The sequence below is a fragment of the Coenobita brevimanus genome, chromosome 77, assembly GCF_032717465.1.
Source record: "Coenobita brevimanus isolate Jiangsu-jjx chromosome 77, ASM3271746v2, whole genome shotgun sequence".
Classification (NCBI taxonomy): domain Eukaryota; kingdom Metazoa; phylum Arthropoda; class Malacostraca; order Decapoda; family Coenobitidae; genus Coenobita; species Coenobita brevimanus.
The window spans coordinates 14,444,911-14,471,922 of NC_137030.1; the positions used below are offsets into that span (position 1 = coordinate 14,444,911).

Sequence of the window (27,012 nt, forward strand, 5' to 3'; positions counted from 1 at the left end):
TGCAAGGGAGGCAACATTCCTTCTTACTTGTAGGGGAGGTAGTTTATTTGTAATGACAGGGTTGTTAATAATTCTACCAGCCTTGTTCTGAATTTTGTCTAGTTGTTTTAATGCAACCTCTCCACAACCATTCCACAAGGGTGAGCAATATTCAAATTGGGAGTGCACATGACTCTTATAAATTATAGCTAACTGCTCGTCAGTGAAGAAGTTATGGACTCTGTACAATAATCCAAGTTTCTTTGAGGCAGCTTATGCAAGTGACCTAACATGAAAGGTCCAGTTGAGGGCATTGTTAAGTGAGACGCCGAGAATTTCAATACTTTTGGAGATGGGAATATTAGTAGTACTGAAGGTAATATACGAATCTGGCAATATCTGTCTATTAGTAAATTGTATATATTTAGTTTTACTAGTATTAAATGAGACAACGTTGTTTTGTCCCCATTCACTGATCGTAGATAGGTCTTGATTTATGGAGATGGCTGTACTGAGTTGAGAGGTAGAGATATTAGACTTTGTAAATGGGTGTCTGAGTGTGAATGAACTATGTAGTGTTGAGTCATCTGCATATGAGTGGATGGGATTGTGGGTGACAGATAAGAGATCATTAATATGAACCAGGAAGAGGGTTGGGGCCAGAATAGATCCCTGCGGCACGCCGGCGTTACTTGAGTGGAAATTGGAATATACATCATCTACTTTTACGCTAATTTTCCTGTCACTGAGATATGAGGAGATCAAAGGAACAAAAGACGTTAGTCCATAGCATGGGAGTTTGGACAGCAGGGAACGGTGCCATACTCTATCGAAAGCTTTAGATATATCAAGGGCTACTGCATGAGTTTCTCCATGTAGGTCGATTGATTGATGGATGGTATGAATTAGGAGATTGAGTATGTCAATGATGGATCTTTCGTGGCAGAAACCATATTGTCTATCACTAATTAAGTTGTTGGATTCAAGATGTTTAACAATGTGCTTTTTAATTAAAGTTTCAAATACCTTACAAAAAGAAGATGTGATTGCTATTGGTCAGTAATCAGAGGGGTCAAAGGAACTTCCTTTCTTCGGAATTGGGTGGATATTGGCTTCTTTCCTTGAATCTGGGAATGAAGAAGTACGTATGCATAGTCTGAATAAGTTAGCTAGAACAGAGGCAAGTTCAGGGGAACACTTTTTCAAAACAATTGGCGGAATTCCATCTGGGCCTGGAGCTTTGTTGGTGGGTAAATTGTCTAGGATGGATTTTACGTATCATGTCTGTATTTTAAGTGGAGCAATTTCGGGAGAGTCAAGTTGTAGTACTGGGACGTTCTGGCTGGCATCGTCCATGGCAGAATTTCTGGCAAATGTACTGACAAAAATATCTGCTTTTGCACGTGTGTCATTTGTAATGTTGCCATCTGAAGATTTCAGTGGGGGAATGGATGATGATTTGTTAAAGTTATTATTCAAAGAATTAAGAGTTGACCAGAAAAATCTATTGTCACTAGGGTTGTTAAGTAGTTTCGATGCTTGCTTGTGAAGAAAGTTTGATTTAGCTAGATTTATTATATCTTTTGCATGATTTTTAGCAATTTTAAATTGAGAGAGTGATTCAGATGTTTTTGATTTAAGTATGAGTTATATGCTAATGACTTTTGGGCTGTTGCTCTGGCACAATTGCCATCAAATCATTTTGGTGAGTTCGATCTTCTAGTGAACTCTTGACTTGGTATGAATAAATCCATACCAGCTAGTATTAAGTCGCAAATGTGGGACTCGGTAGAACTGGGATCACTAGAGAAGAAAGACTGCCATGGAATGTCAGCAAGATAATTTCTAAATCCATCCCAGTTTGCCCTATCAAATTGCCAACGGGTCACCCGACAGGTTCAGAACAAGGAGGTATGGGGGGGTTAATAATGAGGCTTTGATGAGATTGTGGTCAGAGGATCCAAGTGGTGACAGTACCTCTATCCTGTATTGATCTGGATTATTTGTCAAGAATAAATCCAAGAGATGGGCATTATGGTCGGAATTATCAGGTATTCTGGTTGGTTGCTTTACCAGCTGCGTGAGATTAAACGATTCTGCAAACAGCTCGCACTCTAGACCAGAGTCATCTGTCCTGGCAGAATGCAATAACCACTCAACATTATGTATGTTAAAATCACCCAAAATGGTAATTTCAGTGCTAAGGGCAGGGTTAAGGTTACTCAACTGTGTGGATATGGAATCAAATACACTGGGTTCTGAAGTAGCACTGGGGGAGCGATAGACTACACAGATATATTTGGTAATATTTTGACAATTTAGTTTATACATTGAGTAATCAAAACAGGATGAAGTGAAGTTTATAATTGTCAACTGCATATTGGGATTTGATATAACAACAGGTGCCACCCTTGTTATGGAAGTTTGTGAGGAGATGGTAACTGGGAAAACAAAATGGGGATAAATCAGTAGAGGGTGAGATTTGTGGTTCTGTGAGGAAAAGGGCCAAAGGGGGTATGGATTGAAGGAGAAAATGAACTGAGTTTAAATTTGTGTAAGGCCGCGTATGTTGGTGAAGAATAAAGCCGCACTTTCACTTCTCCGCTGACGAGCACCATTGGAAATTGCAAGAGTCGCTGCAGGCACAGTCGCTTGATGGCGACAGGGAGGACCCTGTGCCACCAGCCCTACCCTGCCGGTGGTGGCAATCCGAGGTACAACCTCTTTTGATAGTAACATTGCAGCAGCCATTGCTAAAGAGAGTGAATAGAAGGTGTGATATGTTATGCGCGTGTAATGTGGTGCAGACAGTTGAAAGTAGAGGTATTATGAGAGCATGCTGGCCTACTCTTTGAGTAAATAATAATCTACACGTAAAGAACAAGGCAAACGTTTGATCTACCTCAGAGGTGGGTGGAAGGGAGGGAGGAGGGGGTGGTGGGGGAAGGGGGCGTGGGGTGGAGGAGGGTGGAGAAGGGGAAAAGGGAGGTGGAGGGGTGAGAGTAAAGAGTTGAGTGCGTTTCACAAGACGTCTGGTGGGCGTACAAGTAAACTCTGCTCTAGCTCGGTGCAGAAGGAAGCTCTAACTGTGAACTCATAAAAAAACGAAGTTGGTTAAAACAAAAGGACATTTCATAAAACGGAAAACTGAAAAATGTAGTGAAAGGTGAAACAGGAGACTACGTGTGAATGTGGGAGCAAGAGGAATAATTCTACATATGTAAGCAAAGTAGAAATGAATACTACTAGATATGAAATATGGTGTCTTATGAAAACCGTGCTAGACATAAGGAGTTTATGCTGGGGATAATACTGAGTAACTAAAGCTCTATCAAGAGAAATCCAATCTTTATCTGTTACGAAGGTACAATCATGGATGACCTCATGGGCTAAAATTCACCCGTATACTCGTAGTCATCAATAACTCTGTAGCGATTGAGAACTGGACTGATGTTGATACAGAATTTACTCCTCATAATTAGGCCAAGAATAACTTCCTGATGTTTGGCTCGCTTTTCGCAAGGCATCCTGTGTTGAGTATGGGCATCTGGACGTACATGTAAGCTACTTCATAAACGTATTTTGACATCTTCATCATCATCATCATCATCTGGACCTCCTCTCCCACCCTAGGGCAGTGTGTGGAGTAGCAATGTCCAGACAGTCCAAACTTGCCCAATCCAATGGGCCACGCTTCCATTCACTCATCATTCAAGCTCCCGGAATCCTAGCTGTAACTGATACGCCAGAAACATTCACCACGTTCTGTAGCTCCACATAATCGTATCCGATAGAGTCAATCCAGACGTTGCCATGTTAAAAAGGGGTGCCAAAATCCCTGACCATGCACTTCTCCTGACAACATTCATCCAGCCAACTCGATCTCCTGTCAGTTCCCTAGCCTCACTGTCTTCCAAACCTCTCTTCCTCACACATTCATCCACCATATCTCTCCACCTTCTCCTTGGCCTACCTCGCCTCCTCCCTCTTCCGAATTCGGTCAGATATATATTTTTCACCACTCTGTTGTTATCCATTCTCTCCACATGACCATATCTCAGTACACTTTCTTCGATTCAGGTGTCCACCTACTTCCTCACTCCGCATCTTTCACGAATCACATTATATTATATCTTATCCACCCTCTGTACTCCACATACATTCTTCAGCGGTCCCATCTCCACTGCTCTTACTCTTGACTTTTCATTTTCATGCACACTATAGTCTCACATCCATGTGTTAAAGTTGGCAATACAGTAACACTCCTTCAAGTAAGCTTCGTGCAGCTGCAGCACCCAAGCTTCTGTTTCTTATGAAGGCCTTCATTGCACCAGCAACTTTTTTTCCTTGTGTCACTCTACCTTCAACTTCTTTTGCACATTTCCTCTCTTTTCTATCACTGTACCCAGGAATTTGAACTCTCTCACCAATTCCAGTCTCTCTCCATTCAATGTTACATCGCACTAGGAGTCACCTCGCTCAATAACCGTCACTTTGCTCTTTTCTACATTTACTCTCAAGGCACGATGCTTACAGACATCAGCAAAACTCTGCACTAGCTTACCAAGTTTCTGTCCAGTACTTGCAAGCAGTACTGCATCATCAGCATATAACAAATTTGATATATTCCATCCATCACTATTCATTACCAACACCATCACTCTCTCCATTACTCGTGTTTTTACTCCGCTCATCACCCCATCCATACATATACTGAACAACCATGGGGACATCACACAACCTTGTCGCACGCCCACACCGATCGTGAACCATTCACTTCGATGCCCTTTTAACCCTTACACATGCTTCACTACCATCATAAAAACTCTTGACGGCACCTAGCAGCTTACCCTCTACACCGTACATGCGCAAAACAATCCATAATGCTTCTCCGTCCACTTTGTCATATGCTTTTTCCAGATCCATGAATGCCATAAACACTTTATGGTCCTTCTCACAAGCCCTCTCTGCTATCTGTCTAACTGCAAATATTTGGTCAACACATCCTCTGCCACTCCTAAAGCCACCCTGTTCATCACTCACTAGGACTTCTGATATCTTACTTTCTCTATAATAATTCTTCCATATACCTTCCCTACCACACTCAATAAACTTAAGCCATGATAATTCTTGCACTCACTTCGCTCACCTTTATTTTTGTACAGGGGTACAATCACAGCCTTCTTCCACTCTGCAGGCACAGTTTCACTCATCCCTGCCTTCTTACATATCTCCAACAAGCACTTCATTCCACTCTCTCCACCACACTTAAGCATCTCTGCATGCACCTTATCAACCCCAGCTGCTTTCCCATTTTTCATCCGCTTCACAGCACTCTTCACCTGTGCGAGTGTCACGTATCCTGGTACTGCATTCCTTCTCTGCACACCCCCAAAACCAATCATGTTTACAGCCGCTCTGCTCTCTCTATTCCCATTCATTATGCTTTCAAAATAATCTTTCCATCTGGTCCTTACTTCATCTCCATGGGTTAATAATCTACCACCTACATCCTTCACACCATCACATTTATTTCGCTTTCACTTCACATTTCCGCACCTCATTCCAGAATAACTTTCTATTTTCAGAGTAGTTTGCATTCATTTTTCTTCTTAGATCCTCATTTACGTCCTTCTTTTTCCTCTTCACTTCTCTCATCATGTGCTTCTTGCTCTCAACATATACAGTTCTTATTTCAACTGAACCTCTGTTCTGTAACCACTTTAGCTACTTCTTCCTTTGACATGTATATAAATTTGCTTGGCAACCTCACATGGTACATGTAATTAACCATATCAGTGTGTACATATTGTTTCAGTTTCGTTGTATAAATACAGTACTGTTAATCCTTTTGCTACACTGTCCCCTCTTTGTGGTTTAATCTTGCTGCACCCAGACGATTTTATTTAGCCTAGATGAACACTCAGTATGGTGAAAGCTGTTTATCCTCTCCAAATCGAAAGTTTCCCCTAAGCTGAATAAAATCGTCCGGAGACAGTAAGAGTACACCAAACAACAATTATACACAACAAAATGGCTTTCCCGAGCTGAAGGGGTAAAATGGAATGGCAATAGGCACTGTAGCTGTATTCCTGTGGGCTAAGATGACTCCGTGACATCATAACCTCAGCGACTCATTCGGCATATAACCCCAATAAATAATTCGCTTTCCATTTATGATTATGTATTTTGAATATTAGGTCGTAACTTTGCTGGGGTCAGAAACTACGGTTAATATTGACTTTAAGCTATCTGTCTATCTATTGCCAGACGCCTTAATCCCGTAAGGGGTGACCACAACAAATAGCCTCCATGTCGCCCTGTCCCCCGTCATTTCACTGCCCTCCCCCCAGCTTACACCATCCTCTCTCATATATCTCTTCACTCCATTCCTCCATCTCATCCTTGGTCTGCCCCTTCCTATCCCCCACTCCACCTCACTCACATACACACTCCCCGTTAGTCTCGAGCTCTCCATCCTCTCCACATGGCCAGACCACCTCAATGTATTTCCCCTAACGATTTCTATGACATCCATATCCACACCACGACGCGCCTTCACTTCCTCATTTATCATTCTGTCTCTCCATGTGACTCCACATGCTTCTCTCAAATAACTCATTTCTACTGCTCTCACTCTTGACTTGTGTCCTTCCATCAAGGTCCAAGCTTCACATCCATACGTTAGAGCTAGTATCACAATACTATCCTGCGGTGACGTTTTTACTTATGCTCACGTCCCTGTTCCTTATCAATGCTTTCAAAGGACCAGCAAGCTTTCTTCTTTGTTGTACGCTTTCAAGCACTTCATCCTCCAAACTTCCATTCTCACTCATCACACTACCCAGGCACTCACATTTTCCATTTCCTCATCATCCAACCTCACTGTACATTCAGTGACTTCATTTCAGTCAAAGACTGAATTCTTCCCAACATTCACCTATATATTCCGTTTCTCACACACTCTCCCAAACTCATTCATCAAGCATAGCAGTTCCCCTTCGTCTTCACTTAACAAAAAACGCCGCCCTCTCTCAATAGGGCTGCTCCAGCATCCACTGCATTACCTTCTATCTCTTTTATAATCCCATCCATATTCAGATTGAACACCAATAGAGACACGACACATCCCAGTTTCAGCCTAACATCCAGATAGAAAAGTTCACTTAGCTCACTATCCACACACACTGCAGCCTTAGCATCCTCATACATACTCTTCACGGCATTCAACAACTTCCCATTTACTCCATATATTCTTAATATTTTCCACATTCCTTGTCTATCCACTCTCTCACATGCTTTCTCTAAATCCACGAAGACCACATACAACTTCTTTCCCCTCTATAGAAACTTTTGCACTAAAGACCTAAAACCTCCCTGTTCTTCTCCAACTAATTTCTTTGTTATTTCCCTAACTCTGTCAGTAAGTATCCTACTGTATACTCTTCCTATTACACTAAAAAGACAAATGCCCCTATGATTACCAGATACTTATTTTTCCCTTTTTCATTTGTACAGGGAAATAATTATATCTGACCTCCAATCCTCCCGAACTCTACTTTCCTCCCCGGCCAATCTGCACATTTTCCACATCAATTCTACTACTATCTCTCCCCCATGTTTCAGGAATTCACAACACACTCCATCAATTCCTGGGGCTTTCCCCACTTTAACTTTCTTCGTTCCTTCCACAACTTCCGTCCTACTGATTTCTTCCGGTCTTCTCACATCCCTCCGTCACCCAGCCTCTCCCCAGCCACTTACACTAGCATTGCTTTCATTCTCTATGTTCAGCAATTCATTGAAGTGTTCTCTCCATCTGCTCACTTTTTCTCCCTTCTCCACTAGTAATCTACGATTTTTATCTTTCACTCCCCAGCTAACGTCTTTGGCACCCTGTCTAACTGTCTTTACCTCTCGCCAGAACATTTTCTTACATTCCCTCCCTTTTACAAATTCCTTCGAAATCCCTCATCCACTTTCTTCTTACTCTCTCTTACTAACCTTTTTACCTCTCTCGTCCTGTCTACATATAACTCTTTCTTTCGTCTCTCACCATTTTCCACGCCCCTGTTTCTCATCCTCTCACTATATGCTTTCTTCTTTTGTGCCACAGCCTCTCTTCATTCCACCATGGTGTTCCCTGCACCCGCTTTCGCCTCCTCTTCACCCCACACACCACCTCACATGCTGCACAGATTTCTTCTGTGAATATCTTGCACACAGCTTCCATGTCCTCTTCTGCTCCAATACATATTTACCCAGTAGCTCCTCCACTTCCCTCTTATATTCTGACTTTTTTTTTTTTTTCATCCTCTTGTAACCTTTCCACCACATCACACAAATAAACCAACTACAAAACAGCAACAACGATACCAACAAAGCACACCACACCACACCACTCCATCACTTACTTAGGTGCTGTGAAGCTTGCCCCGTAGCCAGAGTATTGCTAGGACCATATCAGCATACAGGAGACACACACCACCACCACCACCAGTACATACCAGCGAGCCTCGGTTGGTCTGCATTGCGGCTGGCAGTTCTCCTTGAGGTGGGGGGGAAGGACGGTGCTATTGAAGTATTCTTAGGATACAACGAATAATAGCATAAAGGCAAGGTTAAGGTTTGAGGTTGGAATATTTTGGCTTGGAAAGAGGTGCTGATCAAGTATTTTTAGGCAATCAGCTTAAAAACTACGAAACTGCACAGCTAAAAGGTATAAAGAAGATTCTCAACAGCAATATTTTGATAAAGTAAAAAATATATGTATAAAGGTGTGAGTATTCATGTAATCGTAGGCTCGTGCCTCGATATTTTCTACCTTAAAAGTTAGGAAAATCAGCCTTGCTTCTTAGCATAATAAAATTAGTGTTTACACACAGAGAAGCACTATTCTCAGACATTAGGTACAAATATTAATGGACTTTCACCCCTTTAATCCGGTGACGTGTATATTTGCACACCACTAGCCTATCTGCAGACAGTTTCATTCAGATTGGGTCTGGTTTCCCATTTGAAGAATATAAATATAGCCATAATTAACCCACGATTACTAAAATTTTTCTTAAGGTGGATAAAATGGTCAGGAGGTGTCAAGAATAAACCACCAGAATATGTCAACTGACTGAAGGGTTAATTCTCGCGAGGCGATTCACGGTCACTCGGGTAACACTAGACGGTTTTGCTAGCCACAGGGAAATCTCTGCATATAAGTTAAGAAAAAATAAAGTTTTTGACTTGTATAACTGGGTCACGTAGAAACAAATACATTCAAAAACTTCTCCTCTATATTTGATTATGCATTCAAAAACTTCTGTTTTATTTATCCATCTAGAAAATTCTGTTCTATTTATGTCTCCAGAAACTTCTGTCTGCTTATGCATCCAAGGCCTTCTGGTCTATTTTTACATAATACCGGTATATACTGTATTTTAGAGGCACAACATAGGATTAACCAGAAATCTTGAATATCAGTAAACTGCTTGGATTAGTTTTCTTAATAATTTTTGCATCACTGAATGATTCTGCATTTTGTTAAAACCTTACAGTTCACTAAACCAGAATGTACCATACTAAGATTATTAATGCTATGCAATACAGTTTACTGACAAATGACAATAAGAATCACTCCGATGCTACATAAAGGTATTTTAAATTTTATGGCATTTAAAGAAATCTTGGTGTGATGTTATACACGCGGTAGAAAAACATATTCACACAGAAAGGTGGTAATTTGACGTTCTTGGACACAGAACATAAAATTAATCATAACAGTTACTTTGGAACAATTCGGCTGCACAAAAACATATAAATAAAAGGAAATTTAAATGTTTTGGTATATTAGACAGGAATTCTTGGAATAAAAGAAGTAAACTTACAAAAAAAAGTTGCAAAAATGCTATAATTTTTGGACTGGACTTCCTCGCCAGTGCAGAAAAATGCACCCTAAACAAGGTATTCGAGTGTATGTATATTTGAACAATGAACTTCGAGAAACGATTTTTTTAAATTATTATATAAAGTTACAATGTTTCCAACCCATCATTTTTCATGTTATGGCTCTATTCCCCCACCTCCCTCCCGACCCCCACTCCAACACTTACAATCATAAACGTGTACAATAACAAATGCGGAGTTAAGGTCTGCCGGGGATCATTCCTCCACCTCCCTCCCCACCCCAACTCCTTACACTTACCATTAAGCACGTGCATTGTAAAAAAGAAAATGTGGGGTTAAGCCTGCTGGAGCACATTCACCCATCTCCCTCCACATCTCTACCCCTACACTCACCATCAAGCACGTGCACCATAACAGATGTGGAGTTGAGGCCTGCCGGGGCACATGTATAGTTGCCGGTATCTGAAACGCGGGCTGAGGTGATGAGCAGGTGAATGATGGTGGTGGGGCCCTTCTCCACCATCATGGACACTCCACCGCGGCTGCTGCTGTAGCTGATGTTCTGGAGGACGAGAGGAGTGGGAGAGGTTAATATATCAGTTGAAGCAACCACTAGGAACGAAAAACAATAGCAGGAAAAGAGAATGATGGAAAGAGGTAAATATATGGTTAATGAGGACAACAGGAGATAAATGAATTAGCTAAAAAAAAAAAAAAGAAATAGGATCACAGACATCCCCTAAGGCTGTTGCTGAAGATGATGTACTGTATAAGATAGGCGAGTAAGTGGTTAGAAAAGGAACTACAGCAGAGAGAGAGAGAAAGAAAGAGAGAGAGAAAAAAAAAAGACTTGAAAGAGGAATGGCAAAATATGGGAGATTCATTAAAAAAAAAAAAAGTGCCAGGCACAACAAACCTAGCCCGACAGCAGTTACTTCAGTGCTATTAAATATTGACTCATTTAGCGTCAATGCACATTTAAAGTCTAAGGTAATGGCGCAAATGTTTTCAAGTTAAACCCTGTGAAAATCCGTGATCTGGCGTTCGACGTTTCAAGGCCACTCAAGGTCAAAAGTCATGCTGTCAAATAAAAGCCCATACGAGACTTCCTGTAACTAGGTAATAGAAAATATCTCTATCTTCCACGAGTTACGAGTTATAGACCCCCTGCATATCCGTGATCTTGAGTTTGGCGTTTCAAGGACATTCAAGGTCAAGGGTCTTGGTGCCAAATGAAAGCCCATATTATGAGTACCTCTATGTACAGTTTAGCAAGTAGAAAGTGCGAAAAAATATTGAGGTATATGGAGACATCTGGCAGTTCCCTGTAGTAAGCCCACGTATCTTTATGAATGAATCGCTCAGATCCTACAGCCTGTGTAAAGTGGACCGCGATTGGCTGAACATTTGCGTGGTGGTGAAGCAAATATTCTCATCATATTATACGTAAATCAAGGTTAATAACTAACAAGTGGCACGAAACAGTGTATAGAGAATACTACAGTATTTAATGATCAAACGTGGAGTATAACAGAGTAATAAACGTCAGCAATCTGTAAAACGTAACTGGTAACACAGCACAGAAGAGCAGCATTTATTGAAGGTACCATTTTGGTTAAGAGTGACTCAAAAAAGCACCGCTTTTTCGCCACAGCTACAGTTACTCTCTAAGTGATGAACTGCCGCAAAAATACCAGGATATCCGTGACAGCATCAGGAAAGAGCAACCAGAGTATTATGAGACAGATGATAAACTGAAGAGCTGCTACCACATGTCTAAAGCACAGGCTGTAGCAGCCGTCATCGCAGTTGGAAATCGCATTTTTGGGAGAAACTGGAAGGCACACGATGAATCAGGGGTCATTGATCTGGACACCCTGCCAGAATCCAAGCGTGTCAGGGAAGCAGGCAAGAGCATTGAGGCGTTGGCACTCGATGAGATTGTCAAAGAGATCATGAACTCTGATGAACAAGCCTTGGTGACCTATTTTGATGATGGATCAAAGAAACAGGGTGCTGGGTTATTTTCTGTTCAGTGTATCACTATTAACGGAAAATACAGGTCACTGACCACAATAAGCATTGCTTCAGATTCCAGAAAGAACTTTGTTGCTCTTAAGATGGCAGTCCCTGAAATTCTGGAGGCAGCAAGTGGCACTGCAGCCAAAACTCTGTTTAAGAAAACGGACTTTGTGATCACAGACCAGACAGCTCACATCAGAGTGAGTGAACTAGTGGTATAGAGTCCAGACTATGAGCAAATTCATGATCACTTGTCCTGTAATGTGCACCCAGCTCTGATGTTCAACAGGGTCATTACCAAGAAGTGGGCTGAAACAGAGAACACACTGGGTAGAGACAAGATCTACTCAAGCTTCCCTGTCAATGCAACAACAGCAGCAACAAGTGTCACTGAACAAGCCCTGGACTGCATGACTAGACTTATCAGTTATGAATAGGATCACAAATCATGGAAAAAGTCGCATGAAATTGACCTCCACATAGCCCCACGGTCAAACAAGTCTGTCAGCCTCAATGATGAGCATTTCAGTCGCTTGACACTGATCTGTGCTATCAGTCTTTATCATCTGGATGATGTGGCATCCTATCCACAGACGTATGAGCATGTTACCAATCAGCTGGCCTGCATTATGAAGTGTTTTCTGGACTTGGATTTCCTGACGGTGATGTACTGTGCAGGTGCTCTTCTTGGACTTCATCTGGTTGAACCATACCTGTTTCTGACTACGTCTGCTGAAGCAACATACAGCAAGATCATCCCAGCATCTCAATAGCTGTACCAGGAACTGAGGGATGTACAGGCAGACCCTGTCACCTCGTTGCAGGCATAGGAACCAGCATTCAAGTTTGTTTCTCAGGAATGGTCCCAGCATACATAGTACAGTATGATGAGGACATCTGCATTGCCACACCTGAAGTAGCAACTTCACTTCAACCTGAGGTAATCAGGCTTCTGAAGATGATCGTCCCCAAGCTGGCTACTGGCTTTCAGAGGCAGAAGGACGACATTTTCAGCTTTGGAGACTGTGAAGAGTCTGCAGAAAGTTCTGTCACTAATATGGATCCAGAGAAGTTGGAAAAGGCACCAGTCCACAACTTGAATGCAGAGCACAGTGTGGGCTTTGTTAACTATGAGCTGTCAAGAAGGGATGCCAAACAGCTTGGGAGTGCATCTGCAGCACAGGTGAAAGCTACATCCTCAGACCTCATTGAATGAGGACAACCAGGGTCTGTCAGGAACAATGGCAGCATGATAAGGAAAGGAGAAAGGATACCAGAAATCATGCTGGCATGGAACAGAAAACAAGAGGAACTGAAGAATCAGGGCCTGCGAGACAAGGAGATTGATAATGTAGTGGTAGATCGTCGGAGGAAAAAAAGACCTTGATACACTGAAGGGAATGGGATGCCCTTTTACATCAGCTGCTGAAGTTGATGAATATATTGCAGCCACTGACATAGACGAGGGCACCAAGGTAAGACGGCTTTACCTGGAGGTTCGCTATGCTTGGGACACGCCACTCTCCCTCCCAAAGTCCAGTGATCTATTCCGATTGATGAAAGACCACAAGAAGCTACCGATGAACATGTATGCAGTCAGTCTTGAGCTGTATCTTAATAACATTACCTGTAATGCAGAGTAATGAATGACTTCAGTCAAGCCATGGACACAATTTTGAGTCAGCAGAACTAACTCTCAGTAAATGGGCTATGTACATTGACGCAAATTGTGGACTGGGCTTCCTCAAACTGAACGTTGTGGACTTAAATCCTAGCATTATTCTATATGAACTGTATGTGTCTTGTTAACAACTATTTTGTTGTTTATGTCTACTGTCTCCTGTAAATAAAAAGCCACTTATTTGGCTTTCTGTGTTGGATTTTCAATTTTTCTGACTATCGGGAGGTGTTTTGAGAGGGTGAACTGCTAAATTTAGGGGGCCCACATTTCAAGGGGTATGTACAATACAAACGCCCAACGAAGTGATGACCCGATTCCCAATACCTTCCGCTCAGAAAGTGGTATTTGGCAGCTGCTATATTATATTTGCTATATTGTACACCGGCAAGGGTAGTATTTAGAAAAAAAAAACAACTCCAAAACGCGATATATAAGTGTTTTTACTGTTTATTTCTCTCATTTCGTGAGAGAAAACGACAATATACTCAAGTTGAGGGTTTACTGTACAAAAGAGTGGGAAACGCTCAGCCTACCGCTCAACGGTTTTAGGTTTAAAATGCGGAGAAACTTGCGCAAGACTTACTTTACATCCTAAATCAACAATACTGAATGAAAAATGTCCCATAAAATAAAACCCACAGATATGGTAATGTCGAAATCATGAGAGCCATCAAATCGGAAAAATAAGCATCTAATGATATATTACTATCCACATTTAATTCTCTATGGAAGATGATATTTACGCAGGAAAACCCAGAAGCACTGTAAGCAAGAGGGATCGTCAACACGGTACTATTGCATGGCAGTGCAGATTATTGTTCTTTAGCAAATACTCCAACAAGACATTTATCCCGGCTGCTTAACATCAAGTAGAGGACAGTTAACGGACAGATAAACGATAAAGAGAGAGGTAGAACAGAAAATTTACCAAATGGAGCCCCGTGAAGCACAAGACCAAGACAAATTACTCTATGTGCCTAAGAACAACTAAAACCACCTGTGTTGCTATCAGGAAGCAAATTAATCTGCTGGTATTCAGGCAAGTTAGTGAAACCAGTGAAGTTATTGAGGAAAAATTGGTCATTTTTATTCACGATGAAAATCCAGCATGAAAGAAAATATGTAGGGGACTTTCATGAAAGAACTAAAGAGGGAGAGGATGATAGTCAAAATCAAGACTGCGACACTGAAGAGAACTAAATACGAAAAGAATTATATAAAAAGGGGGGGAAGAGGGATCGTGACAAAGGCCGAATCACATCCACCCACATCTATGGCATGATTATAACTGACTTACGTAAGGCCTGGCATGCAGTGTTGCCAAAGGAAAATTCAAATCCTCTAGATTAGTCTCAAAAAGTGGTAAAAATCAGCCAGACTGAGGGAAATTAAGGAAGGAAAATGCTAAACAGGACTTTGAAAGAACACCAGATATACAGATAATGAAATTTTTGCCGGCTAGATTGCCTTTAAAACCTCTAAATGCATCTGGAACATTGCTACACTGGTAACACTGCTGGTATGAGTCGTGATGTTGAGTGAAAACGTGCCAGATGTCTCTTTTTATCAAATTATTGTTATTGACCTAAAAATAAATAAATAAACGCTAAACTTAACTAATATTTTCACAAGATTAGTGTTTTTACACCATAAACTGTTTCCAGGGCAGGCAAAGATTGTTTCCGTCTCCTAATTCCCCATCAAGTGAACGTTGCCAGGCCCTGAGAGTCTTGTCCGAAACTTTAAGAAAGCGAGTCATCGCTTGTTTGGACGATCGTGAAGGGGAGTTAGACTTGATTCTTTAGTCAACCAGTGCAATATTTCTCATGCATATAGACCATCTCCATATTTTAGAAGGGACATTTGAAAATTGTGGTACTTACCCCACCCTCTAAAGCCCTCTGAAAATTCGTGACCTTGATTTTGATTTTCACGGCCACTCGATTACGTCCAAAATTTAATCACATTCTTTGGTGATCAGTGCCCACATATCCTGAAAGTTTTATGTAATTTCATTAAGCCGTTTTTCCGTAATGTTGCTAACAAACAAACTCTACCAACAACAATACCTCGTCAGATTCCGTGCAGGAGAGGTAAGAACAATCGAGAAGAGGGAGAGAAAGGGGCAGATGGATCATACTCATTTCTGAAGGGCTAATGTTGTAACTGATTAAGAGGGTCGGGAGAAAGGCTAGAGGAAAGGAAACAGCCACACAAAAAATGTACAAGTCCATTCCAGCGCAGATGATTCTATGAAATATAATTGAGAAAAGTTAATAACGGCATAGTTATCCCTAAAATGTTTTCTGCTCCGCTTCTGGTTGCTATGACATGCTTTCTTGTAAAACCTCCTCCTGGAGAAATGTTGTGTCCTCTCTACTCATAGTGACGGCTGGAGAGGGAAAAGAGCAATGACAGACTCGAGGGAAAGGGGCCCACGAAGAAAATGGAATGAGAGGTCGACAAAAAAGACACAAAAACACAAACGGATGAATAGAAGAGAAAATCATAAAATACAGGAGAAAATAAGAGAAACGGAAATATAGACAGATTTAAAAGGATGGAAACAGAAGATAAGACAGACAGACAGACAGACAGACAGACAGAGACAGACAGACAGACAGACAGACAGAAAAAAAATTATAAGAGAATGACACAGAGAGCGCATATCTCCGCCAGTGCTATTGCCATTAAAAGATGCGGATCTGGATCCGTGGAAATATTGTGTGGAATATATAGGATCCGGATCAGCCCCCAAATTTAATCAGTTGCTCCTTGTCCCATGGCCCACCCTTCCACAATCTTTCATTTAACTTTTTTGTGACTATTGGAGATATCGTGTGGACAAACAGATTAACATAGGTAAATACATAACCTCCACAATCTTCGATGACGGAGGTAACGAAAAATGAAATGAAGCAGATAGAAAGAAAAGTAAAGAGAGAAAAATAATTAAAAATATAACTAAAGGGAATATGAACAACAGAGACGAAAAAAGGACTTTGTGCATGTATTGCAACAATCGGCATCCGGCATTTACACGCCTGGCACTGACTTGCAACTTTTCTATATACTTTCAAGTGATGATTCACGGGTCCTAAAGGCAATTGATTCATAGGGCCGAGGAACACCACTTTCAACCACTAGAAAACGGACACGGCATCGCCCAGTGAATCACGTAGGGCAGGGAAAAAGAAAAAGAAAAAAAAAAAAAGAGGGACTGGAAAAAAAAAAAATCGTGGGTGATCCCCAGTCAATACACAGCCTCAGTAACCATCACGTCACAAACGATGATGTACATCAGAGTGAGCTACACCTCCCGTCAGTCCCGTGGGTTGCATAATAAGCACATAAGAACTGAAAGGAAAATGAAACGCAACAGAAGAAAATGAGATCAGAGAATGAGACGAAAAGGATAACAAAACCGGCAAATCAGAAATATAAACGAATAAAATGAAGAAAATGAGAAACCTAAAAGAAATTAAGACTGAAAATAATAGGAGGAAAAATCGAACGAGAGAGAGAGAGAGAGAGAGAGAGAGACTATACTGCAGTTGCTGTGATCCAAAACCTGTTAACGCATGTGGCCCGTAGTCAACGCGTTATTAAGAGTCCACAGCAGCGTCAACCACACCACCGTCAGTGCATGGGAACGGGAGAGGGACAGGGAAGCAGGACCAGGCCTCAGATAGTATGAGGGGGAAGAAGAGAAGGGAAGGAGAAAAAGATTTGAGGAAAAAAACGATACGAGAACGAAAAGGAATAAAACTAAGAAACAAAGAAACAAAGGAAGAAAACAACAAATAAAGGAAGAGAAGAGGACTACACAAGGAATAAATCATGGAAATTCAGAGGAGTAAAAGAAAAAAAGAAGAAAATATATGAAAACAAAACGAGGAGAAAAACAGAATTTTAAAAATATCGAATAAAATGAGAAGTATAAGACCAAAAGAAAAATCAGACAAGAGGAATGCAGACGATGACACACACACACACACACACACACACACACACACACACAGTATTCTGGCTTAGCTCCCGCAAAGACATAAGACTCATTACAGACGAAAAATAATGTTCCCTCAGCTGGATAAAAAATCGTTTCTAGTAGCTTAAAAAAAAAAAAAAGCTTGATCACATGGACACTGGGAAAGGGTTATCCCAAAGCGTCTTGGCTTTCCCCTGAATAGTATTGTCCAGAATTAGCCTAAATATAAAACCCAATTGCGTAGATAAGAGCCGAAGATTTAATCTCTCTCTCTCTTTCTCTCTCTCTCTCTCTCTCCGCTGCCGGGAGACGGGTAGGGAACGAAAAACAGTGAATTCTCTTATCTGTGGGACCGTGTCACAGGAAGAAATGGTGGTGGTAGTGGAAGAAGAGGAAAGAATTGGGGATTGAGGAAGCGAGGAAAATGAGAAATAGTAAGAAAAATATGAAACGGGGCAGGAAAACAAATATTTACAGATAATGTCCCTAAAATTACATGCTCTGTTGGACATAGAGGGGGTTGGTGATAACCAATACCCTCTTTACACACAAAATGATCCCCAGGTATACGTGGGGAGTGATGAGAAGGGAAGGTGGTTAACTGAATGAACGGTAATGCAATGATTGACTATGTGTGTGTGGATGATAGAATGAGAAGGTGCGTAATGGATGCAAGAGCATACAGAGGTTGGGGGAGTGGACTTTCTGACCACCACTTGGTGGTGGTGAAAGTCAAGGTTCAAATGAAATGGAGGAAGAGAAGAAGGGAAGGACAGGAGGAAGTAGTCCATACAAGGAGGGTAAGAATATTACAAAAAGGATGGAAAAAAGACAGAATATAAGAGAGAAGTGGAGGAGCGATTGGGTAAATATGATTTGGAGTAGATGGGGGACGTGGAAGGTGAATGCAAGATATTCACAGAAGAAATCTGTGCAGCATGTGAGGTGGTGTGTGGGGTGAAGAGAAGACGACAGGGTGCGCAAGGAACAGCATGGTGGAATGAAGAGGTGAGAGAGGCTGTGGCGTAAAAGATGAAAGTATTGAGTGAGTGGATGAGAAACAGGAGCCTGGAGAAAGCTGAGAAACATAAAAAAGACTTATATATAGGGAGGAAGAGAGAGGTGAAAAGATTAGTGAGAGAGTATGAAAAGAGTGGATGAAGAATTTAGAGGGAATCAGTGTAAAGTGGAGGGAATGTAAGAAAATATTCTGGAAAGAGATGAAGAGGTTTAGACAGGGTGATAAAGAAGTAAGTCGGCGAGTGAAAGATAAAAATGGTATCTTGCCAGTGGAGAAGGGAGAAAAAGTCAACAGATGGAGAGAACACTTTAAGGAACTGTTGAATATAGAGAACGCAAGTAATGCTAATATAAGGCTGGGAATGGCTGGGAGTGGGGGGGAGGTGAGAAGAGAGGAAAGACTCACTGGAATGGATGTATTGGAAGCAATGAGGAAAGTCAAAACGGGGAAAGCTCCAGGACTTGATGGAGTGTGTGGTGAAATGCTGAAGCATGGGGGAGAGATAGTAGTAGAATGGATGTAGAAGATGTGCAGATTGGCTTGGGAGGAAGGTAGAGTCCCAGATGACTGGAATCCAGGTATAATTTTTCCCCTGTACAAAGGAATTGGGGAAAAAGAAGTGTGTGGTAATCATAGAGGCATTTGTCTTCTTAGTGTACTTGGAACCGTATATGGTAGGATGCTTATTGACCGAGTACGGAAAATAACAGAGGAATTCTTTGGAGAAGAACAGGGAGGTTTTAGGAAGGAATATGGAAAAAGCATATGACAGGATGGATAGACAAGGAATGTGGAAAGTATTAAGGATATATGGAGTAAATGGGAAGTTGTAGAATCCCGTGAAGAGTATGTATGACGGTGCTAAGGCTGCAGTGAGTATGGAAAGTGAACAGAGTGAAATTTTCTGTCTGAATGTTGGATTGAAGCAGGGATGTGTCATAATTTATCTGCATGATTGTTCAGTCTGTATATGGATGGCGTTACAAGAGATACAAGGTAGGGCAGTGCATGTCGGAGCGACCCTAATGAGAGAGGGCAGTGTTTGGAAACTCCCTGTACTGTTGTTTGCAGATGATACTGTAGTGTTAAGTGAAGACGAAGGGGAACTGCAAGGCTTGGTGAATGAGTTTGCGAGTATATGTAAGAAAGGGAATCTAAAGGTGAATGTAGGAAAGAGTAAATTATGCACTTTGAGAGAAATGAAGTCACTAAATGTACAATGAGGCTGGTTGAGGAGGAAATGGAAAATGTAAGTGCATTTAAGTACTTGGGTAGTGCGATGTGTAAAGATGGAAGTTTAGGGGTGAAGTGCTTGAAAGGGTACAACAGGGAAGCAAGTTGCTGATTCTTTGAAAACAGTGATAAGGAACAGGGAAGTAAGCATGGAAGTAAAAAAGTCACTGCATGACAGTACTGTGATGCCAAGTCTAACTTATGGAAGTGCAACTTCGACCTTGTTGGAAGGACACAAGTCAAGAGTGAGAGCAGTGGAAATGAGTTATTTGAAAGGAGTGTGTGGAGTTACATGGAGAGACAGACTGACAAGTGAGGAATTGAAAGAGCTTTGTGATGTGGATGTGAATGTGATATAAACCGTTAGGAGAAATACATTGAGATGGTCTGGCCTTGTGGAGAGGATGGAGAGCGAGAGACTAGCGAGGAGAGTGTATGGGAGTGAGGTGAAGGGGGGGTTAAGAGGGAGGAGGAACCCAAGGATGAGATGGAGGGATGGAATGGAGAGATATATGAGAGAGGGAGGTGTGAGCTGGGAGCAAGGCAGTGATGTAGCATTGGACAGGGCGACATGGAGGAGATTTGTTTTTGGCCACCCCTTACGGGATCGAGGAGTCTGGCAATAAACAGATAGAAAGATATAAACTAACGCGGGTAATGAAGGTCGTTGTGACGGCTGCTAATGACAATATCCGTGGTAAAATATCGCCACCTGCAAATGCCACTAACAAAATAATAACCAGATTTTGAAAAGGTAATAATACCCCTAGCTATATTAACATGGGTTTAATCGCACTGTGTTATAGAACCGGTCTGGGTTAATGGAGTATCACGAAACATTTGGGTTAAAAAAATAATAATAATAATATACCTCACTTTATCTCCTTATCTGCGTCTACCAGCTTTTCTTACCTAGATTTGATCATGGCAGATACTTAAGAGGAGGTAGTAGTTACTAAGTAGTATGTCTTTTGATATGCTCTCACATGTTCGCAAGCTGTGGAGATTCTCTTGGTCATGTCCTGAGGCAGGTACTGGTTCAATAAGGAGTGGTAGTCAACAGGTTTGAGATGTGGCTTACTCTCCGAAAGTACACGAGTTCATTCCGAGACTGTGTGAAAGAACAGGTTGAATATTTGATTTTCCTTACAGTTGTAATCTATCTTCCACAAGACCCACTGACAAGACACAAAAACACTTAAGCTAATACCATCACACCAGTCCAGACTGAGACAGTCCTACCATGTTCTCAATATGTACGGTGGGTATTACGTCAAACTGGTGGCTTAAGGTGTGCAGTACTCGTACCATATGTAAGAGAATAGCTGGGCCTTAGGAAACTATAATGTTGTACCCGATGTTGGACAGTTAAAAGAAAAAAAAAAACATACCCAAAAACACATCTTTCCAACACATCTCCACATGAGCTTATCATCCTATACTCCAAAAGCCCTGCACTCCTACGCCGGAGCTTGAAGCATCCGGTGGGCCTGGGCCACTTCTCTAGTGAGAGATACAGAAAAAAAAAAAAAAAATCAGTTTCTTGGCTCTAATGACTCGTTTTCTTTCAGGACCCTTAAAACACTGCTTGAACGCGCATAGCTGAGCTGTCCGCCATAGTCAGGCGTGGACATGCAAGCTAATACAGTACATACATACAGTGTACATATATACATTCATGCATGCATACATTACACACTTATGTATCTGTTCATTTACGTAGTTTACAACATCAGGCTGAAGAACCCTTTCGAAGTTGAGTAAATTAACTGAATAGGACTAGCTGTACTAACTAGAGCCAGACTCCTTCATCCCGGAAGGGTTGGCACACAAACGAGTTGCTTCCATGTCTTCCTGTTCTTCGCCATCAGTCTGCTGTATATGTACTGTAATTTCCAGGTACAGTACAAAAGATGAGCTTTGAGTCGTAAAAATGTGCTTCTGGAAAAATGAAACCTAAATCTTAGAACCTTAATTTATTTCCTAAAGAACAATTAGTTCAGTAGTGTTGTAGCTAGCAACGATAATATGGCAGTTAGTGTTGTGTGTAAGAAAACTGGAATACATAAGACAAAACAGGAAACTGACTGATGCGTCACGGGTTTGCTGAGTCTGCATGAGGATGGAGTGCAATCGACAAGTAAGAGTTGGCATTCTTTTACCCTCTAACACTCTCTGTTATAACTGAACCTGTGGTAACACTCCATGACTTACCTTATACTACCATCTTTTCCCTAGCCTTGTCTTGCTCTACCCTGCTTTACTCCTCAGTCACCTACCCTGCCCTTCCACTGTCCTATAATGCGTTACCCTGTCCTTTCTTTCTGCCTGCCTTCTGCCATTCCCTGGTGTTCCCGGTAGTGACCTAATATGTCTACTCTACCAATCCCTTCTGTGGCCTACCCTGCACTGACCCTGCCATATCGTTCCCCTAAGTGACCACACTCTGTCATGGACTATCGAGCCCTGTCCTGTCTTATCGTAACCTATCGTACCCTTCCCAACCCTACCCTACCGTTCCATGCTCTGTCATGCCTTGCCCTGTCTCTTTATCGAAACCTACCGCTCCTTACCCTACCCCACGCTATCCAGCCCCACCCTGCTCTCGTGTGGTAACCTACCCTTGCGCCGTGATGTTTATTCTTGTGGAACCATCGGACGTACGCTGGCGGCTCCGGCAGGTCGTATAGGATGCAGGTGAGGTTGATCATGCTGCCCTTCTGCACGAACAGATCAGGGGCGCCAAGGATCTCACCTCGGGGCTCTCCGGGGAAGAGAGAAAGTTCAGCTGAGGTCAACAGATGTCAAAAGTTACACTCACACACACACACACACACACACACACACACACACACACACACACACACACAAATATATATATATATATATATATATATATATATATATATATATATATATATATATATATATAGATGACGATATACGGTATATCTATCTACAGTATATTCTGTCATTCTACCTATCTATCAATATCCGCCAGCTACAAGTTTGTGGCTATAGTGTGGAATGTAATAATGGGTATAGGTCTCCAAATCTCCTCCCACCTTGAATGCTTTCTTGTTTCTGTGCTTTATTCATTTCTTATCCGTACATTTTTGCCATTCCTACTTCTTAGTCATTTTAGAAGAAAATTTCTGTTTTCTAGTAGGAAATTAAAATAAACTCTTTGGAAAATAAACTGAAATCTTTTACCACGTTATTGGATTCGTGACATCACAGCCCGTCATAGCCTCACTCCAGCTGCCCATGACCTGCTATCTCTCTCATACCGGATCATTACACTAGCAGGAATTTTTCTCATTCTGTGGGTCAGCAGAAAGTAGTGATTCTCTCTCTCCCTCTCTCTCTCTCTCTCTCTCTCTCTCTCTCTCTCTCTCTCTCTGCAGCACTCACCCAGCACCATGAGATACGTGGGGAATGCCATGATAGGTTTGGTGCTGATTTGACACTCGTAGGTCCCCTGATCCCTGGGCTGGGCAGACTTGATCCGAAGCGTCCACTGGTTGGTTCCGTTGAGGTGGATCGCCTCGTAGCGCAGATCCGTCGTGTACGTATACCGACTCACCGTCAGGATCCGCAGGTCACGCCCTCGGATCCACGACACCTGTAGAAGGGAGACATTACAAGTGCTATGTATGTACAGTTTCTAAAAACCTGGATGCTGACCCAGATGACTGGATGATGGACAAGAAGTTTGAACTATTTCCTGGTTATAGACACACTTAGGTTAATACCGCACGTTTTGTTAAGCAATCCCACATCCATGAAGCCTTTGGATATTAGTGGTGTTAATATATTATGGAAGCAAACGTTTGTTTTCCTACAAAATAAATTAGTCAAAAGATTTCTTCTGGTAACTTGTATTTGTTCTTGAACTAATAAGAAACGCAAGGCTCTAATTTCCTTTTCTTCCTGCGAAGATCCACACAATATTTTGTCTTCGGTAACTAGGATGTTGCAGACAGTGCGGTTCATAGATGAGGCATTTCATTTCAGTTCTTGTGTGTTGTTAGGATGGTTCAGTCTGCTGGTGTGGGTCATGCAGAAATTTCGACTGTTTCGTAAAATTACTAATCAACTATGCTCTCAATGGCCGTAAAAACTACTATCAAGCGTAGAACAGGCTTTGAGACGTAGAAAATGATGCAGGATAGAAAACGCTGATGCTGACTGAACACCATCCACAACACACGAGAACTGGGATGCGTTATATATGGACCACCCTCTATACTTATTACTCCTGATTCCACTTGCCTAGTCCTTCCATAAATACAAATCTCGGTTATGACAGGATTGAGAAAAGCTGTGAGTTTACGTCGTGGCGTTAAAAAGATAGAGTTTTGTAGTGGTTCCGTGAAGAAAAAAAGATTTAAGTGTCGCAAGGGCTGGAGTGTGAGCGAGTGAGAGTTCTTGGTAAAAGGCTGCAGCCACGACATTGTTATATATCACTGTGCTGCTGCTGCTTCTGCTGCTGTTGTTGTTGCTGATGTTTCACCTCAACGTTTCCCCTTAAGATGATTTTTTTTTTTTTTGCGTTGCCTTTATTTCTACATTCTATTTCAGTTATACCATTTTTTTTAAGTACACATAAGGGTGGTGAATTAGATGATGATGATGATGATGATAACGACGGTTTTATATACTTGTTCTCTTCTTGTGAACTGTCTTCTTCGAAGGAAAATTTCCTTGTCGTGGCCATGAAGCATGTGCATCCCTGTAATTAGTGGAGCTATAATAGTCAAGAGCAACCATACAGGTTTGTTATTACGGTACAGGCAAAAGGTGTTCACCTTCCAGTAATTTCCTGAGTCGGAACTGTGAAGTACTTGCTCGAAATGGCTTCTAAACCACTATGACCAGGTCCTCGAAGTTATGGCCTCCAGTATCCAGCATCAATGGAGAATCTGGCATGGCCAAGGCCACACACTCTCCAGGGCAAAGGGTGCTAAAAATATTTCGGTATCTTGATCTACATCCTGTTGGAATCTAAACTTTGATATTTACAACGCCCAAATTCTTGTTACTTGGCTGCTCTTCTTGAAGAAGTGTGAGATGTTAATGAGATATTGTAGACCTTAATGAGGCCAGACGACCTGGTGACTTATTTTCAATCCTACCTCACCTCAACTTGGAGATGACAATGATGATGATTTGTTTTCATTACTTCTGAATTCTAATGTCATCCTCCTTTTAAGTGGGAATAAAAGTGAGGATGAAGATGATGGTTGTGATGATGATGATTTAAACTTTGTCATAAAGTGCTGATTTGTTTTTATTCTTTGGTATATGTAGACGACTTCGTAATGCTTAAGATAAACTTTTCGAAATGACAGAGCCACAGTGAATTCCTTCACTGCTAGAATGCTCTCTTAAACTGAATGAAATCGTCTGGTAACAACAAGTATATAATGCGTGTTTATTGTTTTCCTTCAACTTGGCTACTTTCGCCTTGTTTATTTCGTTGCTTTCATTTGGCGACTTCTGCTTGTTTGCATCTGTTACTTGCATCTGCAGATTCCGACGCCTTCACATTGTGACACAGATACACATGGTTGGCTTCACTGCTCGTCCATACAACTTTCCTCAACTCCCTTCCAGTCCCCTAAATGGAAGATCGTGACTGAGGGAAAATAGAAACTGCAGCCTGCTATTCATTCAGTTCATGTGCAGATAAGCCTGGGTCACCAGTAAAACTGCATATAAAAAGGAAACATGCATTGATTCAGCTGTGGTCTGCTGGGCGAGGTTCTTCACTTTCTGTGCAAATTATGTAAATACATTATATTATCTTGCTTAAGTTATTCTAATTAGGGACGACAGCTGACGTATATGGAAATGTTCTTGACTCGTCTGGTTCCCTTTCATATATTGATGTCCCCTATATTAGGTTGTGCCTCGACTGACAGTCACCAGGTGATGAGTGCAGGTATGTCATGTAGACAGGCATTACATATCTGCAGTCGATGGTGTTCTGTTAGTCGAGGTATTTTTACCATAAGTGTAGGTCTAGCTATTTGTCTGTAGGATTTAGTATAGGTTAGCGATTTGTCTGTTAGGTGATTAATTTTAGGGTCTTTAGATTAGTTTTTCTTTATAATATAAGGTATAAAAAATATATAACCAAGAAAAAATTAAAAAAATAAAAATACAAAAAAAAAAACAGATTAAAATTATTATATATATATGTACGTTTGCATGAAAGTGTGTCTGTATGTATGCATGGAAGTGTGTGTGTGTCTGTGTGTGTGTATGTATGTATATATATATATATATATATATATATGTTTGTATATATATGTATATATATTTAAATGTATATATATATATATATATATATATATATATATATATATATATATATATATATATATATACATGGCCTTAATAACCAGGGGCTTCGGCCCCAATGGTTGATAGGCCAGAAAAAAAAAAAAAAAAAAAATTCAGCTGTAATCCTGCAGCAAGATAACTTCATAGATCACCCAGGTCACTGATATGAAAACCTTATATTTTTTCCACGGAATGTTGCTTTTGTCATTTCAAGATGTGGTGAGGAAGATGTGGTGCTACAGCATGATGGTGTGGGCATGTTGTGAGAAAACGGTATGAGTAAGCTTCGTGAGAAGCTGAAATAGAAATAAAGGTATGAGGGATACATATAAGAGACAGCTATAAGATGGAGGGGATAGGGAGTGGTGGTGTGAGGGTGAGAGTGGTGATGTGAAGGTGTGGTGGCATACGAGTGTAATTGTGTAAAAGTGTGGTGGTGTGTGGGTGTGGATATGTGAGGGTGTGGTGGTTAACGGGTATGGTGATTGGAGGATGTGGTATGTGTGGCTGCGTGAGGACGTGGTTGCATGGTGTGATGATGTAAGGGAATGGTGGCGTAAGAGAATGGTTGTGTGAGAGTGTGATTGTATGATGGTGTGGTGGTGTGAGAGTGTGGTGGTGTGAGGATGTGTGATGTAAGGGTGTGGTGAAGATGTGGTGGTGTGAGGGTGTGGTGGTGTGAGGGTGTGGTGGTGTGAGGATGTGTGGTGTAAGGGTGTGGTGAAGATGTGGTGGTGTGAGGGTGTGGTGGTGTGAAGATGTGGTGGTGTGAGGGTGTGGTGGTGGGAGGGAGTGAATGGTGGCGTAAGAGAATGGTTGTGTGAGAGTGTGATTGTA

General features: G+C 41.5%; 1 protein-coding gene across 1 annotated transcript in view; it reads right to left on the reverse strand.

Annotated features, from left to right (window-relative positions):
* Window positions 1-27,012, reverse strand: part of LOC145408500 (uncharacterized) — a 115,802-nt gene that overhangs the window by 1,987 nt on the left and 86,803 nt on the right. The window contains exons 5-8 of the mRNA XM_080279231.1: window positions 23,239-23,449; window positions 22,446-22,588; window positions 10,273-10,441; window positions 8,487-8,527 (exon numbers count right to left, since the gene is read on the reverse strand). Coding sequence (XP_080135357.1) covers window positions 8,487-8,527; window positions 10,273-10,441; window positions 22,446-22,588; window positions 23,239-23,449 — 564 coding nt within the window. The remainder of the gene's footprint in view (window positions 1-8,486; window positions 8,528-10,272; window positions 10,442-22,445; window positions 22,589-23,238; window positions 23,450-27,012) is intronic.